Source organism: Callorhinus ursinus, unplaced genomic scaffold (genome assembly GCF_003265705.2).
Source record: "Callorhinus ursinus isolate GAN/ISIS: 27379988/994484 unplaced genomic scaffold, GSC_fseal_2.0 scaffold9, whole genome shotgun sequence".
Classification (NCBI taxonomy): Eukaryota; Metazoa; Chordata; class Mammalia; order Carnivora; family Otariidae; genus Callorhinus; species Callorhinus ursinus.
In genome coordinates this window covers 18,644,027-18,661,684 of record NW_027397071.1, presented here as the reverse complement: position 1 = coordinate 18,661,684, position 17,658 = coordinate 18,644,027, and the positions used below count along the sequence as shown (strand labels likewise).

General features: G+C 35.6%; 1 protein-coding gene across 4 annotated transcripts in view; it reads left to right on the top strand.

Moving 5' to 3' along the window:
- Positions 1-17,658, top strand: part of SNX7 (sorting nexin 7) — a 107,267-nt gene that overhangs the window by 23,257 nt on the left and 66,352 nt on the right. For all 4 annotated transcript variants that reach the window (XM_073896259.1, XM_025872265.2, XM_025872267.2 and 1 more), the window contains 5 exons: positions 2,571-2,753; positions 8,431-8,541; positions 8,883-9,047; positions 11,139-11,337; positions 15,949-16,148. In XM_073896259.1, the coding sequence (XP_073752360.1) occupies positions 2,583-2,753; positions 8,431-8,541; positions 8,883-9,047; positions 11,139-11,337; positions 15,949-16,148 (846 nt within the window). In that variant the 5' untranslated portion in view covers positions 2,571-2,582. The remainder of the gene's footprint in view (positions 1-2,570; positions 2,754-8,430; positions 8,542-8,882; positions 9,048-11,138; positions 11,338-15,948; positions 16,149-17,658) is intronic.

The following is a 17,658-nucleotide window of genomic DNA, read 5'->3' as shown; positions in this document are numbered from 1 at the left end:
TAATAAATTTAAAAAAAGACAGTGAAAAAAAATCTAACACGGCATGCTTCCTCTCATTATGTGTAAACATATCATGTATTCTGTCACCTGCCTCTCTCCCTCTTCCTCCTTCTCTTTTCTTTCTTTCTTTCTTTCTTTCTTCCTTTCTTTCTCTTTCTTTCTTTCTTTCTTTCTTTCTTTCTTTCTTTCTTTCTTTCTTTCTTTCTTTCTTTCTTTCTTTCTTTCTTTTTCTTTCTTTCTTTCTCTCTCTCTCTTTCTTTCTTTCTTTTCTTTCTTTCTTTCTTTCTTTCTTTTCCTTTCTTCCCTCCCTCTCTCCCTTCCTTCCTTCCTTTCCTCTCTCTTTTTTTTTCTTTTCCTCCTTCCTTTGCTTACTCCCCTGTGTCTTTCCTTCTGTCCCTCCTTTCTTCTTCCCTCTCTCCCTTTATTCTTTCTCCCTCTTCATCTCCTTGCCTCCCTGGTGACTCTGTCTTCCTGACCAGGTCTATATAGGTTGTTCCCTAGTTATGCTGCAAAGCTGTCAACCTGGAACATTCCTTCACAATCACTTGAAGAATTTCTTCTGGTTCTCTTTTCTGTTGAATCTGCTGTTTTTAGATTCTGTTACTTCTTCTTTTTTTAAAGATTTATTTATTTATTTTGAAGGGCAGGGGAGGAGCAGAGGGAGAGGGAGAGAGAGAATCTCAAACAGACTCCCTGCTGAGCTCAGAGCCCTATGCTGGGCTTGATCCCACAACCCTGAGATCATGACCTGAGCCAAAACCAAGAGTTGGATGCTCAACTGACTGAGCCACCCAGGTGCCCCCTAGACCCTATTTCTTCTTGCTCTATGCCCTTATTTTGGCAAGTTAAAGAAGCTTTCAAAGAATGGGTTCAAGGGAAGTCAGTTTTTGGAATCTTTTCTATCTGAAATGGCTTTAATCTACGTGTATACTTGAATGACAATTTGCCTGGCTATATAGAGTTCTAGGTAGAAGATACTCTCTCAAAATGTGGAAGATATTTTATTGTCATTTAGTTTCCTGTGTTACCATTGAGAAATATGGAGCCATTCTGATTCCTGAGATTCCTCTTGTATTTTACCTGTTTATATTCTCTCTGGAAGCTATGAAATGTCATGGTAATGGATGGTTGCAGGAGCACATCCCACCCCACCACTGCCTCATTCATTTTGAAGAGGTGTGAGAGGCCCTATCAACCTGGAAACCCTTCAGTTCAAAGCACATTTTCCTTCTTCATTTTATGGAGTTAGTTTTATTAAGGTACTGCCTGCCTGGATCCTTTAATTTTTAAAATTTTTAATTTTTAAAAACACCTCCTTCTCCTTTTCCATCTCTTGTTCTTTTAATTCAACTTAGTTCTTGACTTCTAGCTTTCAGACTTCCTGTTGAGTTCTTATCTTATTATCATATTTCAGTTTTCATGAGCCTCCCTTTTTATTGTCTTGCTGCTGTTCTCTGAATTTGTTAAGAATATAACTCCTGTTTTTATTCACGAATTAGATATCGTTCTTATCTCTGATGACTTCCTCTGTTTTTTTTAAGCGTTCTGTTCTCTAACTGCTTCCTGTCTTCTGTTTGTGAGTCTTTCACATCAGAGGCTTTCTGCGTATTTAGATATTTTGTAGTCTCTACATCAGGTAATAAAAAGTGGAGTAGATATTCAGCATGTATGGTAGGGGCTTCACAGCAGGGTGATTATGCAGAGACCTGGCTAATTCATCAGGGACTGCAGCTGTTAGTTTTTACTCAGAATGGTGAGGTGAGAGGAACCCTCTGAAGAGCACTGTGTGGAATTTTGCACATTGCTGCCAGCATCCTTGCGGCCAGATGAGGGCTGGCTATCTTCCCATCTAGTCTATAGGACTTTCCCTTGCTCTTTCTTCCTCCATTCTGCCTGGCAACCTTGAGTTCAGAGACACTCCAGAAAGTAAACTTCCAGTTTTCTGCAAAACTGGGAAAGAAGTGTCACCTGATGGCATGGGGTAGGTGAGGGAATCTGAGGTACTAACTCTCCCTCTCTCTCTCTCTCTTTTTTTTTTTTTTTTTTTTTTTTTTGGTTTTTATTAGCTCTTCAGCCAGTCTTCTGGTTTTAGCTCTACCAGCACTCTGTGTCCATGGGCTTCTGTTGCCTGTAATTTTCAAGTCACTCTGGGATTCTCTCTTATAAACGTGCCTTCTAAGTTTACCATCATCTCCTAGGTTTATTGTTCAGCTTTCTCTGTGCTGCTCTTTCACTTACCCCTCAACGATCAGATTTCCAGTTTCCAAAAAGTTGTTACTTTTGTTTGCTTAGTCTCCTTCTCTCTCTCTCTCTTTTATTACCTTGAGGCTTTATGCCTTTTTATGCCTTTTTGTCTTGTTTTAATTTGTTTCTTTGCTGTCATTTTTAAAGTGGGATTTTAAGAGGAAACAGATAAAAATACATGTTCAACATACCATATTTAACCATGAGTCCAATCATCCTTTTTGTTCTTGACATATATCATTAGTCTTCATGGTTTCTAAGAAAAAAGAGGATTTTAAACTATTTCTTCTATAGATACTAATTTTTGAATGTGTTTAATTCCTTAGGATGCCTCACTGATGGACATGAATTCCTTCAGCCCTATGATGCCAACATCCCCTCTGTCAATGATAAATCAAGTCAAGTTTGAAGATGAGCCAGATTTGAAAGATCTCTTCATTACAGTTGATGAACCTGAAAGCCATGTTACTACAATTGAAACTTTCATTACATACAGGATTATTACTAAGGTAAATTTTTAATGAATACAGTTGCTCTTTGAACTTTTGGAAGTGCTTTTTGTTCACTATGACTTTCAACAGTAGAGAATCTTAGCTGAATTGACTTTTTTTTTTTTTCAACCATTTTGGGTAAGACAATGCATCTGATCTATCCTTCCCTTGTTCTGTATGAAATCAGTGAAATTCAAATTACAACAGTCACTCATCTTTTAGCAGTTATGCATCTTGAAAGAGGAACATTTAGTTTCTAGTTTCAAAAATTATGAAGAAATATCTTAGGAAAAGAAGAGCTTCAGTTTGCTAATAAAGAAAACTATTTAAAAACTTGATATAATATATATATACAGATATATATATAATATATATAATGTTGTAGCATATCTCTGAAGATTATAAAATATAATTTCATTTGTTTTCCAAATAAGAGCAAGTGGCCGCTTTATTAGATACTGTTAGTTGTCCAATAATTCAAAGGCAGAGTAAATCTAGAATCAAATCTTCTTAATCCTAGGAGAAGACCCTGTAAAAAGACAGTTTACTTCTGACAGAATAAAACAACCAAATAGTATAACTGGGTTTTTTTAAAATCCTTTATGTAACAGCAGCCTTTAAGAATTATATTCATAAGTTGTAACATTTTCTTTTCTTTTTTTTTTTTAAAGATTTTATTTGAGAGAGAGAGAGCCCGAGGGGGGAGAAGGGGCAGAGGGAAAGGGAGAAGCAGTCTCCCCGCTGAGCAGGGAGCCTACGCGGGGCTTGATCCCAGGACCCTGGGATCATGACCTGAGCTGAAAGCAGATGCTTAACCATCTGAGCCACCCAGGTGCCCCTATTATAATATTTTCTTTATGAAGCCCCATGCTAATCTCTTTTGTTGTACATCTCTTTTATAGCTGAAAAGGGTTTGGACCATCTTCCTGTAATCACTTCTTCCAATGCAAATTCCACCTTGCTGCTAGTTATATTTCATAAAAATATATTGATCTCTTCGCTCAGATTCTTAAAATCCTTCCTCGGTTCCTCATTTCCTATAGAACAAAGTACAAATTCCTTTGAATGACATACAAAGAACTTCTCAGTCTGATGCCGGCTTACCATATAAGACTCATCTCCTACCTCCCCATTTTTAATACTCCTGCTCTCCACTCAACTAGAACTATTTTTGTTATCTGAATACTCTAGAATATTTCTTTTTTTTTTATAAGATTTTATTTATTTATTTGAGAGAGAGAGAGCCAGAGAGAGAGAGAGCAGGAGTGGAGTGGAGGGGCAGAGGCAGAAGCAGGCTCTCCACTGAGCAGGGAGCCCGATGTGGGGCTCGATCCCAGGACCCTGAGACCATGACCTGAGCCGAGGGCAGACGCTTAACCGACTGAGCCACCCAGGTGCCCCTCTAGGGTATTTCTTACTCTCATGACTTGGCATATATTTTTCCTTGTTTGCTATGTCCTTCCTCTTCTAGAGGAAGAATAAACTACTGTTTATTTTTCAGCAACTCAAAATGATGCCTGCTCCCCCCTCTCCCTGGCACCTGCAGGCTCAAGTTCTCTTTCTTTCTTCTGTTTTCTCATGTTGTCCTAATTGGATTCTTAAAGAATGTAAAACACTGGAGTCAATATAGCAAAGAAATTAAAGGTCTATATTTAATCCTTCTAAGCCTCAAGGTTTTTTTTTTTTTTAATCTATAAAACAGAAATGCTAATCGAATCTGGTTCTGTAGAGTTGCTGTAAGAATTGATTTAGAATCGGTAATCAATGCAAAACACTTAGCAAAATGCCTGTCACATAATATATGTTCAGTACTCACCTATCTGTATGTGTTTATTTGTATTTATTCCTAACAAGTCTGTGAGCTTCCTAAGGAAGGTAATTGTATCTTAAGTTATCCATATTTCCAAACACAATCCTTAGGATATAGTAAGTAAGCAATTTAACTTTTTGGTGAATGGATGAGTGAAGAAATTTGTGATATCATGCTTATATCAAGAGGCTGTAGAACAAGACAGCATGGAATTGAATCTTGATGACTTCCCTTTCTTGCTATGTATCTTGGGCAATTTAATTAACCTCTCTATGCTTAGTTTCCTCAGTTATAAATAAGATAACAGTACTAACCTTGTAGGGTCTTTGTGAATATTTAATGTGTTTATACAGACATACTGCTAAGAACAGAACCAGATTTCTCCTGGTATTACTATTTTAATTATAAGTACCCGTTGTTATCTTTCTTCCTAGCAAAGAATTTGTGTAACTGACTAATTTTCCTATCATTATTAGTTTCTCTTAGAAAGACACTTTTTTATAAGCCACCCTGTGAATTTTATTCTAATCACTGACATATAATTCTGATGAGTTACTCAAATTTACATCATACTTTAAATGTATTGTTCTCATTGTAGTAGTAGTAGTGATATTACAGTGTGTTTAACTAATATTTATTGTGTGATTATTTTGTGCCAGGCAATGTTCTAACCACTTTATACATACTAACTTATTTAAAGCTTAACAATGATCCTAGGACCTAGATGTTATGAGTTACCCCCATTTTGTGCATGAGGACACTGAAACTCAGTAACTTGCCAAAGGTCACACACCATAATGATTACCTGAGCTGGGATTTAAATCCAGACTATTTACTTTCACACTATATGTGTTTTCTCTGCATCTCTACATGGTTATGGCCAACTATCTTTTATTTCATTTTTATGAAATATGAAATTTATTTATACAATAAATCCCTTTGTTCTACTTCTGATTATTTTTACTACATCCTAATATTTACAGTATACCTATATATGCTAAAATATGCCTTGCAGATACAAATATATAAATATTTAGTAAATGGATATTATGTTATCAAATAGTCTTTTCTGTCTTATTCACTTATTATCATTTATTCACTTTCTCATATATTCAGTGAAGTTTTGTTGAGGGAGAGTTATGTCCTGGGTACTGTGCTTGTATTTTGAGACAACACCAGCAATCAAGTAGACATACCCTCTGCCTTCGTGGAGCTTTCAATCTAGGGGGGGTGATGGATATTAAACAATTACATGCTTAATTATTTAATTATTTAAAAATTACAAATGCTATGATTTTATGAGTATGGGCACCCTGTCTAGTTTGGAGGTTCAGAGGTGGCTTCCCTGAGAAAGTTTTAGTTTCATGAAAATTTATATTTATGACATTAAAATTATAAGGGTAAATGCACATATACATGCACACATTTGTATACTGACAATATCTACTTAGGAACACTTAAGAATGACCTGGCTGTAAATAATTATGAGTGTCAGGAAGCCCATGTTCCTGGCATCTGTTCTCATCGTGGAAAAGTACCCTTTACTTTCCAGGTTAGACTATCTGAAGTGACTGCTCTAAAGTATTTTCTCTTTTGGAGATCAAGAGATGTGCCTTCCTTTACTACATATAGAAACAAGAGTGAGGAGGTTTAACAAGGGTCTTCTCTCTCACATCCTCATCATGAAGACAGACTCCTAAATGTCTACCGGTGTGGAGTAGGGGTTAAAATATATTCCTGATTCTAAGATTCGTTTTCCCTCAAAACCAGTTTTCTAAATCCTCAGAGCCTAGAGTAACTGCCCTTGACCAAAGGTCAGTGTTTGTTGCATAAGTGCGTTTTGGGGTATAGATCACATGAATCTATTCATCCTAAACTTCAAGTACCCAAGCTTTTAAAGTCAGACGTGAGAAATTAAACACCGTTTACCATATAGCTTCCATGGAAAACTGTATCCTATATTAGAAGCATTATTTGTGCTTCAAATTAACTTTTTGGAACACATGTTCTTTCTAAGTTGGAGATCTGTCATCAAACCGTGTTATTCCTATAGTTTGGAAGTTTCTATCTATCTTCTAATGACCGAAATTGGCCACTTTAGATGAGAGAACGATTCTGTCCCTGTTGTTGGGAAATTAACCATGATCTGAGCCCAGCTGATAATACTTGTTTTCCTTGCCATATCTTAGTCTTATAACTCCTTGGGAATAGAATAAATTCTTAAAGTAGCACAAAAGAACACACTGTCTTTGAGACTTGTACTTACCTTCTGTTTTCTTCCTCTGCTATTGCTGTATGTCAGAAAATTCTTCTAAGTCAATGACTGAGTGTGGGGACAGAATCAACCAATTATTTGACTTGATTTTACATCTTCCTCTTGCCAGAATTTATATCAGATTGTTCTATGTTTACTTAAAGTGTTGAAAATTCTTGAGGACATATAAAGCTCTTAATTGCCCAATTTTTTAGTATTTTAGTGTTGGTTATGCCAATTTATATTTTTGGAAATTGGTAGTGAACCTATACATATGTGCCACGTACAAGAAGGTGTTCAATAAGTATTTTTTAATGAGTGACTATAAACCATGTTTTGTGTGTATATATGTATGCATATGTGTGTATTTGCATATATATGTACATATACCAACTCGTATATATGTTGTTAAACTGTGTTTCTACTAGATTTAGTTTTCCTATTTTTACCATTTCCATAACTTGTACCCATAGTTAAGATTTCATAGTGTTTTGTGAACATTTAGTTCCTTAGACTTCTGCATCTCATTTGCCTCCACTTTTCCCACTAAAAAGGAAATGTTTTGATAAAATATATTGTATGATATTCTAAACATTCATTTTAAAAGGATAAACCTTGGAAAGTATAACTTTTGTGAACCTTATTTCATGACAATTAAGATTGCATCTATGACTTGAACTACTTAATTTTACTATTGCATTCATCTATGTGGGTGATTGATATTTCTGGTGAGTGTGAAATATGCATGCAATGTGTTAATCCATCATTATTCCTCCAGGAAAATTTCAACCTTAATATTAATGTGTATAATTTTTAATATGCAAAAATTTTAGTTAATGCAATATTGGTGTGGGTGTGTATTAGATAATCTTTTTTTATTTGGTTTGGAATTCATGCAGTGGAAGTGAGGTTGATATTATACCCATGTTCTTCTTGTCATATGTGTTGGCATAGATTTTTGGTTTGTTGAGAACAGATATTTTAATTTATTTGCTTAATTTTTAGGAGTTTAGGGATATAACTCAAAATCCCTTGAGAAATGACAGGAAGATTTTCTTTTCACATCAAATCTTCATTAATAACATTTTTTAAACAGTGGTAAAATCACTGTAAAATGTTAGAATTTTCATATACTAAAAGCAGATTTTACCAAAGCAATTCATTTGAGCAAATTCCAGGAAAACATTTTTTCTCAGTTATGTTCAGGTTATTTTCCAAATTACAAAAATAGAACTTTCCTCAAATTCTGAATTCTAATCATCTTGAGAAAAATATATTTGAAACCTAAATTCAGAACACACTTTCTTGTTAGCAAGAAAGTCACGCCAAATATAATCGTAGTTAAAATCTTCTGGAAGGCAGATGGCTGCTCTAAGACAGATTTTTCAGTTTGGATTTTAAATTTGAGCATGATGTTTGCTTTCTTTCTGGAAATACTGAAAAGTTTGCTTTGTTTCATCTGCTACATGAATTGATGACTGCAAAAAAAGTACAGGCTGACAAACACTGAATAATTAGAATTTGTTAATTTTTCTTAGAGACCCATTTATTTCAGAATGTCTAAAATAACATTAGGCAAATGTCTTCCGTCTCATATTGCGTGTGCTGTTATTTTCTCCTTCTTTCTTCAGACATCTCGTGGGGAATTTGACTCCAGTGAATTTGAAGTTAGGAGACGTTATCAAGATTTCCTTTGGTTGAAAGGAAAACTTGAAGAAGCACACCCCACTCTGATTATTCCAGTAAGTCTACATTTTTTTTTCCATAGGGTGACTACCATTTTGTCTTGTGAATCATTAGAATGCTGAAAACCTAATGTCAGACCTTTAAATTTAGTGTAACTCATTGATCTTAGAAACATTTGCTCTTAAACATTCAATCTATGTACAGATTTGTTTTCCTAAAAATTCTAAATATGTTAAGATTTTACAGGTTTTGGTTCTAGCATTGTGAATCTTGAAAAATTATTTTTATAAGAAATCATCACGTGTTTGAATAGTCTTCCAGAAAGGAAGAGTACAGAATTCCTTGTAATCCCATGCCACATAATGCTCAGATGCATTTTAAAATTTTTTTGCCTCAGCCATTGCCTGAGAAGTTTATCGTGAAAGGAATGGTGGAACGCTTTAATGATGACTTCATTGAGACACGCAGGAAGGCACTGCAGAAATTCCTGAACCGAATTGCTGATCATCCAACTTTAACATTTAATGAAGACTTCAAAGTGTTTCTTACTGCACAAGCTTGGGTAAAGAATTTTGATTTATACTCATATAATCCTTTAGTGTCTTTATGTATAGTAGGTTGTACGCTTCCTCTTGTTTAGCTTTATAAATCAGGCAGCAGCATCCTTGAATTAAGATGGATTATCAGACCTTCGAGAAATATCCTTCAGATTTAACCCTGTGTCAAATCTACATGTAAACATCACAGACATCTTTTATCTTCCTCACATACACATATTCATATTTCTCTTAGTAGCTGATTTTTTTTATAATGTCAGGGTACTCCTCACATATATAGCTAATTAATACTGAACATATACAAATATATTTCTTTTATAATGGGTTAGGACTTTTCAAGTTAGGATAAAAGTCTTTATTAAATGGATAGATGGTTGGATGGATAGCCAGATAGAGAATGCAATTTTCTTATTTTTCTTTCAATTACCTAATGAAGGGAAGGGGGTATATCTCTTCTAATGCAGAAACTTTATATGTTCCTCTTCTTTTTTCTTGTCACCTATGAAAATATAACTCACCGAAAAAAGAATGGATAGGGAAGATGGTCAATATGAAATGATTGCTGACCAATATTGAGTTTTATATCTCTCAGTTGTTGCCAAAGTGACAGAGGCTCGAAAGTGTTTCATCTGTCTTGACAGATAGTACTACTTTTTGGAAGCCCTTCGAGACTTCTGTGAAATGAATTTGTGGCCTGACTCCAGAACCTTAGAAGCTGCTAGAAACATTCTCTGTAGTCAACATTCACAATAATAGTTTGCCAGTTGTGACTTGTGCTGTCTCTGATAATGTTAACTGTACCGAGAGATGCTGTAGCACTCCTGGAGAGATGTGTTACCTGGTCAAGGGGTGGCATCTGTCATTATATGCTCATAAAATCATACTGACTTGGAAGCAAACAAGTTTACTTTCTATGTATTCTTCTGTGTAAGACCTTCAGGAAAGAAAATCTGGATAAATGTGTTATTTAATATTTGGGTAAATAATACATAATAATATTTTTATCTGTGGACTTGGTAGTCAGCAGTATTATTTATAGATTTTTTTTTCATGGTGGGTAACCTTTTATTTGATCAACTTTTATTTGATCCCAAACCTACGTTTACAAGTGGTATAACCATCACCAGAATCCCTTGGTCTTCTTGGTGTTCTTTTTCAATATGCTCTACTTCTAAAGGGTTACTTTTGTGTGGTGTATCCTTTTCTTGCATTTCTTCTTTTTGCAAGTCTGTAGCACTCCCTCCCAGATTAACTATGAAACAGCCGGCTACATATATTCTTAAAAATCTTTCTCTACAGCCAGCCAGCAAGTAGAGGTAGTGTCACAGTTTACCCAACTTCAGTTGACTGAAGAGCTATCTATGGTCAGGGAGTATCTATTTACAAACTACTGTAGAAAGAGTATGAAGACAAAGCTAGTTAGTGCTGAGCTGTAAAGCCTCTGGAGTGAGACTGATCCTTGTTCAGCACTTAATTGCTCTTGGACTTAGAGCAAGCTCCCTAACCTTCCTGTGCTTGTATTTTCTTCTGTAAAATGAGGATAATAATAGAACCTACCTCCTAGTGTTATTGTGAGTTATAGATGAAAAAAAATGTGAGTATAGTGCCTGGAACATACTAAGCTCTCAATACATGTTAGCTATTATTATAACCAAAGAATTAATGAAATTTTCCTTTTTTTTTTTTTTTCAGGGAGTAGTTTAGACCCTAAGAAATCTTCTCTCAATCATTTTCCCATTAAATTCCTGTTATAAAATATAGATTGCATTTCATATTATCCTCTTATCTTTTCCAACATCTCCTTAAGCACAATCCCCTCTGTTAAACCTCGTTCTTTTAAAGATCCATGCTGAGAGGAAGCAGGTATACATGTTTCACACGAGTACTTTGAAAAGGAATATTATCAAGAAGGCAGACTTAGAGGAAGAAATGTGCCCCATTAAAACTCAGCTGCTTCAAACTACATGAAAAGAAAAGTATATGAAACATTTTTATTCTCTCTCCTTCCAATCAGATTTCCTTTTGTTGGGAATATTGGAATATTTGCTTCAGCACAAATATTTCATTTGTCTGTCTGTCTGTCTGTCTGTTTCTAGGAACTGTCTTCTCACAAGAAGCAAGGGCCTGGATTGCTCAGCAGGATGGGGCAGACAGTCAGAGCTGTCGCGTTATCAATGAGAGGAGTGAAAAGCCGCCCGGAGGAGTTCATGGAAATGAATAACTTTATTGAAATATTTAGCCAGAAAATAAATTTGATAGATAAAATATCTCAGAGAATTTACAAGGAAGAAAGGGGTATGTAGAATCACTGGAATGTGATCACAAAGTTGTTCAGTTTCTGACGGATCTTCACATTTGCTGGTGTAGTAAAGCCACGTGAAGTTAGCGTTTCTTCCCGGTTCTCTCTTAAGACTTCCGTCTCTCTGCTTACAGCCTGCATCTGTTCTTGCATGCCATTTACTTTCTCCATTAGAGCATTGCTTTAAATTCCTGGTCTGATCTTTTCAAGGTCCCTGCCCTGTCCGATTCTGATGCTTGCTCTGTCTCTTTAAATTATCTTTTTTTTTTTTTTTTGCCTTTTATTATGCCTTGTGATTTTTTTTTTCTTAATAGACATGATACTGGGTAAAAGGAACTGCTGTAAACAGGCCTTTAGTAATGCACTAAGTAAGGCGTGGGGGAGGAGAAAGCGTCTATAGTTTTAAATATAGAAAAAATTGTTATACCTGAACAGTTCTATAGTTTTGCGATCAGGTCTCAGTTTTTTGGTGAGAGCCTGTGCCTCTGGACTGTGAACGTCACAAGAGTTTCTCAGTTTTCCCCTCCCTGCTTGGTTGGGACAGAATGGCCAGAGTGGGCTGGAGTTGAGTATCTCCCTTTCTCTGGTAACTAGTTTCCCCTGAGGGCAGGCTTTTGTTGAGAAGAACAGATGCTCTGGCTATTTCAAAATGGTTCATTTTCCCCTGCAAGAAGCAGGAGTAGTTTTTATTCAGTATTTACTGTGGGAACCTCGTTGAACTCCTCTGGGTAAATCCCACAATATTGTGGGGACCCCCCATGACTGGGTCCTCCTGAAGGTTTTAACTCTTAAGTTGTCCACCCTGAGCCCCCAGCAGTCCCTCAGTCACGGTTGCAGTTCCCCTACCCCAGCAGTGGGTGGCTGGAGGTGGTTCCGCTCTTTCGTGTATGCCCAGGAACCCACAATTCCTTGTATTCACCTGTCTTTCCAACCTCGAGGGCAATGGTTTGTCCTGTGTCTTCTCCTATCTTCCAGAGTCAAGAAAAGTTGTTCATTTTTCAGTCTCTTCAGCATTTTACTTGTTAAGATTGAGGAGTGACGTCTATGCTCCTTACATGAGGAATCACATAACATTAAGTTAGAATTTCACCTTCAAGTGTGGCTTATGCCCAGACCTACTGAGAACATCTTTGATTTCTATACGATTTTGAAGGTAGTCATGGCCAGTCCACATTTGCGTTAATCAATCACTAGCTATTCTGTTCCCATTTTTAAGTAATAGTGGCAAAGTAAGCCCTGAGCTTCAGATTTTGAATGTAGTTGTATGAAGTTGGTCTCAAATGTACAACATGGATCATAGCTTAAAATCAAAAAGGTGATGTTTAAGAAAATCAGGTTTCCACATTTCCTATTGGTATTTTTGGAACAAGTACTCTCTATTAGGCCTGTTCCAGCATGGCAGAGAAATTTATATATTGGAAATTAGGTCCCTCTTTCTATTTTCTGTGACCATTTCCTTTTTCAATTTTCTTATTTTTTTCAGTTTATAAGTTAGACTTTATTCCATGATGATTTTTTTCCAATTCCATGATGACTTTTTGCTAATTTTCTAATTGCATTTAACTACTTTAAAAATAGGTGGCTAAGTCAATTTATATTGCTTCCTAATATAAATTGGTTTGAGAGTCTCTATATTGATGGCTTATTCTGTTGTTGTTATTTTCTGGGTCCCCCATTAAACAGTAAATTCCATCAGAACCAAAAAGGGAAAAGATTTATTTCTAGTATCTAGATAGTACTTAACACATAGTAGGTACTCAACTAAAACCTGTTCAATGATTGAAAAAATAAATGAATTAACATTTGGTGGTAGGAAAATTTGCTTTATCAAGAATCGATTGGTTATTAAAAGAAATATAGAAAAAAATGTTATAGCTGAATGTACGTTTCCCTTTACCTTTTTTTTTTCAATGCACTGCTACTTGATGATGTCATTGTGGTAACTGAATATAGTTTAATAATTTCTTTTAAGACTTATGGGTCTGCCTTTGTTATTTACCATTTGTCTTTTTTTTTTTTTTTAAATCTCAAGAGGCTAATTGTTTTGAGTGTGTTCTGTGATTCCAGTTCTGTTAAGTATATTCTTGATGCATAGTTAAGTGGGATAGCGATTCAGAGAAGCCGCTGGAAACTCTTGAGATGTAGGAGTTTTGTAGAATATCAATGTGCTGCTTCACATCTACTGGTGCAAAGGAATAGTTTTAAAATCTTTGGTGTACTCTAAAGTTGGTGAAATGCTCAGAAGGAAAGCTGGATTTTATGTTAGACTTTATAAATTTGAGTTCTAATTTTCAGGGAGTGATTGCCACTGGCCCAAACTTGAGGGATTTCTGTCTTTCCAATGTGAAGCCCACTTGTCAGATTCTATTCAAAATGATGGAATGTTTTCATTTATAGCCTTGGGAGCCTAACCTATAAAGGACATTTCATTCATATTCAAATCATGAAAATTTGGTGATCATAACTAGTGGTTTCTCTTTTTAGAAATTTCTTATTCAAGTTTTGGGGTGCCTGGGTGGCTCAGTTGGTTAAGTGTCTGCCTTTGGCTCAGGGTCCTGGGATAGACCCTGGTCAGGCTCCCTGCTCAGCAGGGAGTCTGCTTCTCCTTCTTCCTTTGCCCCTCTGCTCATGCTCTCTCTCTCTCTCTCTCTCTCAAATAAATAAATAAAATCTTAAAAGTTTTTTTATTCAAGTTTTTTCTTTGATCTTGTTTTCTTTTGTGTTCCCCAGTTTACTTGCCATGTTTGTATTGACCACATGCTGTGGTGCTTCTCTGTGCTGGAGGCTAAAGGAGGAATAAAATGGTACCTGTCCTTGAGCTCAGAGTCTAGTTGGGGAAACAGATATATTAATAGACATTACAGTGCAACTCATTAAGTGTTTGCATATAAATGTGATCTGAGTGCTGTGTAAGCACAGTGCAGAATTTTAGGAAAGCTCTCTATATAAACATAAATATTGCAGGGTTTAATGATACACACTGTTGTATACAAAAATTGAGAAAAAGAGATAAAGGAAAACATTTTTCTTTGCTAGAAATATTAGTTTAATATGGCCATTACTTAAAACAAAGGATAGGCCTAGATCAGGAGGGTGCAATTGGAAAGGCTCTAGTGGTCATGAAGCCTCATACCTTTATTCAGTGACAACTAATATTTCCGTTATTTTTATTTTTAAAAATATTTTTCAGTTTGCTTGATCATATGAACTTTTGATATTTTAATAGTTTAGAGTAATATGACATATTTCAACTAACCCTAATGAGTAGTAAGATGATGAAATACAGAGAATTTCATTGTATCTAATGGATATTAGACAAAAAATTGCTTACTGCTTATACATTCTCTACCATAAAAAGCTATCATTTATCAAAGATGATAGTACAAAAGCAAAAATGTAAAAATAATTCAGATTTTAAAATGAAATCCAAATTTTTGAATGAATGGCTTATCAAGCACTGAATAATCTTTTGTTGTTCATTCGTTCTCTCACTAATATGAGAATATTTATTGAACACAGTATGTAGCAGGCTTTGAGACAAAAGAAAATAATGAGACTCAGCCCCTGTTTTAAGGAGCATATGGCCTAGGAGCATATGATTTATGCAAGCAATTATAATAGAATGGGATAATACAAGCATAAAATTATGATAGGCGTTAATAGAAATATAAAATTATGATCAGCTCATTGAGGAGAAAGCATCTACAAATCTTTTGGAACAGAATCAGAAGGAATTTATTTGTGCTAGGATTTAAAAGATTAGAAATAGTTTGTCAGATGGTAGGAATGGCAAAGGGCAAGGCAAAGGGATATGTGTAATGTTTAAATGAGGAGAATTCATGAGATATTCATGAATGAGTAATTATTTTGGCCTGAATTAAAATATCTTTGGGAGCGAATCTCAAGGGTTGCACCTGGAGAGGCAATGTAGGGACTGATCATAAAGGACTTTCTAATTCAGTTAAGAAGCTTCAATGTTTATATACTGTGACAAAAATTAAAAGAGGGAGAATAGTTAGAAGTCCCTTGCAGTAGTATAGTTATAGATGCTGGTGAGCTGATGACAGTGGAAGCAAGAATAGATAGGTAGATGGAGGGATGGATGGATGGATGGATGGATGGATGGATATTAAGAAATACTGGAGTTGGTGATTGAGTAGTTCTGTGCAGGTATGTGTATAGGATGATACCTGGATTTTTTGCTTAGATCACTGGAAACAATTACTGTTAAGTAGGATATGTATTCAGGAGAAGGGGAGAAAGAAGACAAGTTTGTTTAGGTAATGTTACCTCTGAGACACTGAGGTATAGTTTATTTGGTAGGCAGATGTCCATGATAGATGACAGTGATCGTATAATTTATATTCCAAGCCAGGATACTTTTGAGAGTGAAAAAGGTGGCTGTTGCTGATCACTCTTGGACAGTAGTCATTCAAGAACTGGCCTGAGTGGATTGGAATGACCACTCAATTTGATGAAAGAGAATATCCCTCCTTTTATGTGCATTTGGAAGAATATATGCACAATGAAAAATAGCTTTCTTACTGTCTTTAGTATAGGGGCTTTTAAAGCTTTTATAAATTGAAGGACTTAATTTTCGTTTTTAGAATATTCTGATGAAATGAAAGAATACGGCCCGATTCATGTTCTGTGGTCGGCGTCAGAAGAAGATCTGGTTGATAGTCTAAGAGGGGTTGCCAGATGCCTTGACCAATGCTGTAAGGCCACTGAGAAACGGATGTCTGGACTCTCAGAGGCCCTGCTTCCTGCTGTACATGAGTATGTGCTTTACAGTGAAATGGTAATGGTAAGAATGCCTCATTACACTTTCGCCTTAGTCCCCAACCTGATTACAAGCTTTACAAAGGCGGTTTCTATTTCTGTTGTTTCACCACTGTCCTCCTATCTGAGCAGAATGCTTTGCATATACAGATACTCCATAAATATTTGTTCACTATGTGAGTGAACTGATGAGTAGCAGAATATGTTAATAAAAGGCAGAATACTCAGTAGCAATAAGGACATGTAAGATTACACGTAGATCTGAAACATCCTCAGTCAAGATTTACATAGAGGATATGATTAGTTTTTCCAAGCTTTTAAAAGTTTACTTTAAAAATTTTTAGTGCTTTAGAAATTTCTTTTCATGAAAGAGTTGTTGCTTACCCCCTTCTAGGTACATTTGATTTAGCAATTCATTTATCATTATGTACAAAGTACTTGAGTGGATCTTGATGTTTGTTTTGTTTTCTGGTTGCTTCTAAAAAAAATTCCTTTAAGTTAAAATGTGTTTCTTTCAGTGGTGGCAAAGCCTTCTCTTCCTCTTATGTCAAAGTTTTGCATTTAACCTCCTCAATTCAAGTTAAGGTTTCCAGATATTTGGGATTTAGCAATGCTATCTGCAGAGCTAATGTTTTTCATCCTGTACTATCCTCTGCGCACAATACCTTGGCACAAACTGGTACCCTCAGGGTTCTGGTGTTTTAGCGTGGCCGTGGGGGCAGGAATCTGCTTACATTCAGATATAGTCCATTTCTTCTGCCATTTCTAATCGGAGCCATGTTTTCATGTACTCTTGGTTTGGAGGGAATTTTTTTTTTTTTTTAATTTTGCTTCTGTCTTGGTAAGAAAAGCTCTCTTAGCCTTTCAGCATGAGGTTCTGCCCCTTTTGTGCTTATCACATTTAGGTTTTTCTTTCAGAGCCATTAAATATTTTGTAGATATTTCAGGTTGCTGCCATTACTTGCTTTTTTTGGGGTCTTCTATAAACAGACCCTTCTGGCTTCCCAAAAGCCTCTGAGGTTTCACTGTGGAGGAGTCTCCTTGTCTCCATCAATCTCCTTGGCCACATTTCATTGTTTTGCTTCATTATTGATATCCCCCTGTGTGGCTCTTCAAAGAGATCTGATTTGTATAATTAAAAATAGTATATTCTTCTCCCTTAATTAGATGTTTCTCTATTATGTCAAGGTGAAAATTATGTAATTTAAGTCATATATCATTATAGGTGTGGAAAAATTAATAATAGTAACCCGAAAGAACTATTTTGTAGGTTCTCTTTTGATTATATTATTTTGTAGATTCCCAGGGTATAATCAGTAGCATTTATATTGCAGTTTTGGTCTGTTTTGTATTGGAAGGTTTTCTTCAATGTGAGCTAAAATAATGAAGTGTATGCCTTGACAAAATGATTAAATTTGTGTAATTTTACTATTCGTCTTCTGAAGCAAACTCTTAAACTATTTCTACCTATGTGAAGCACCGTACTTCATATTTATGGAAACAGACCTTAAATGAGCCTAAATTGTAGTACGTGT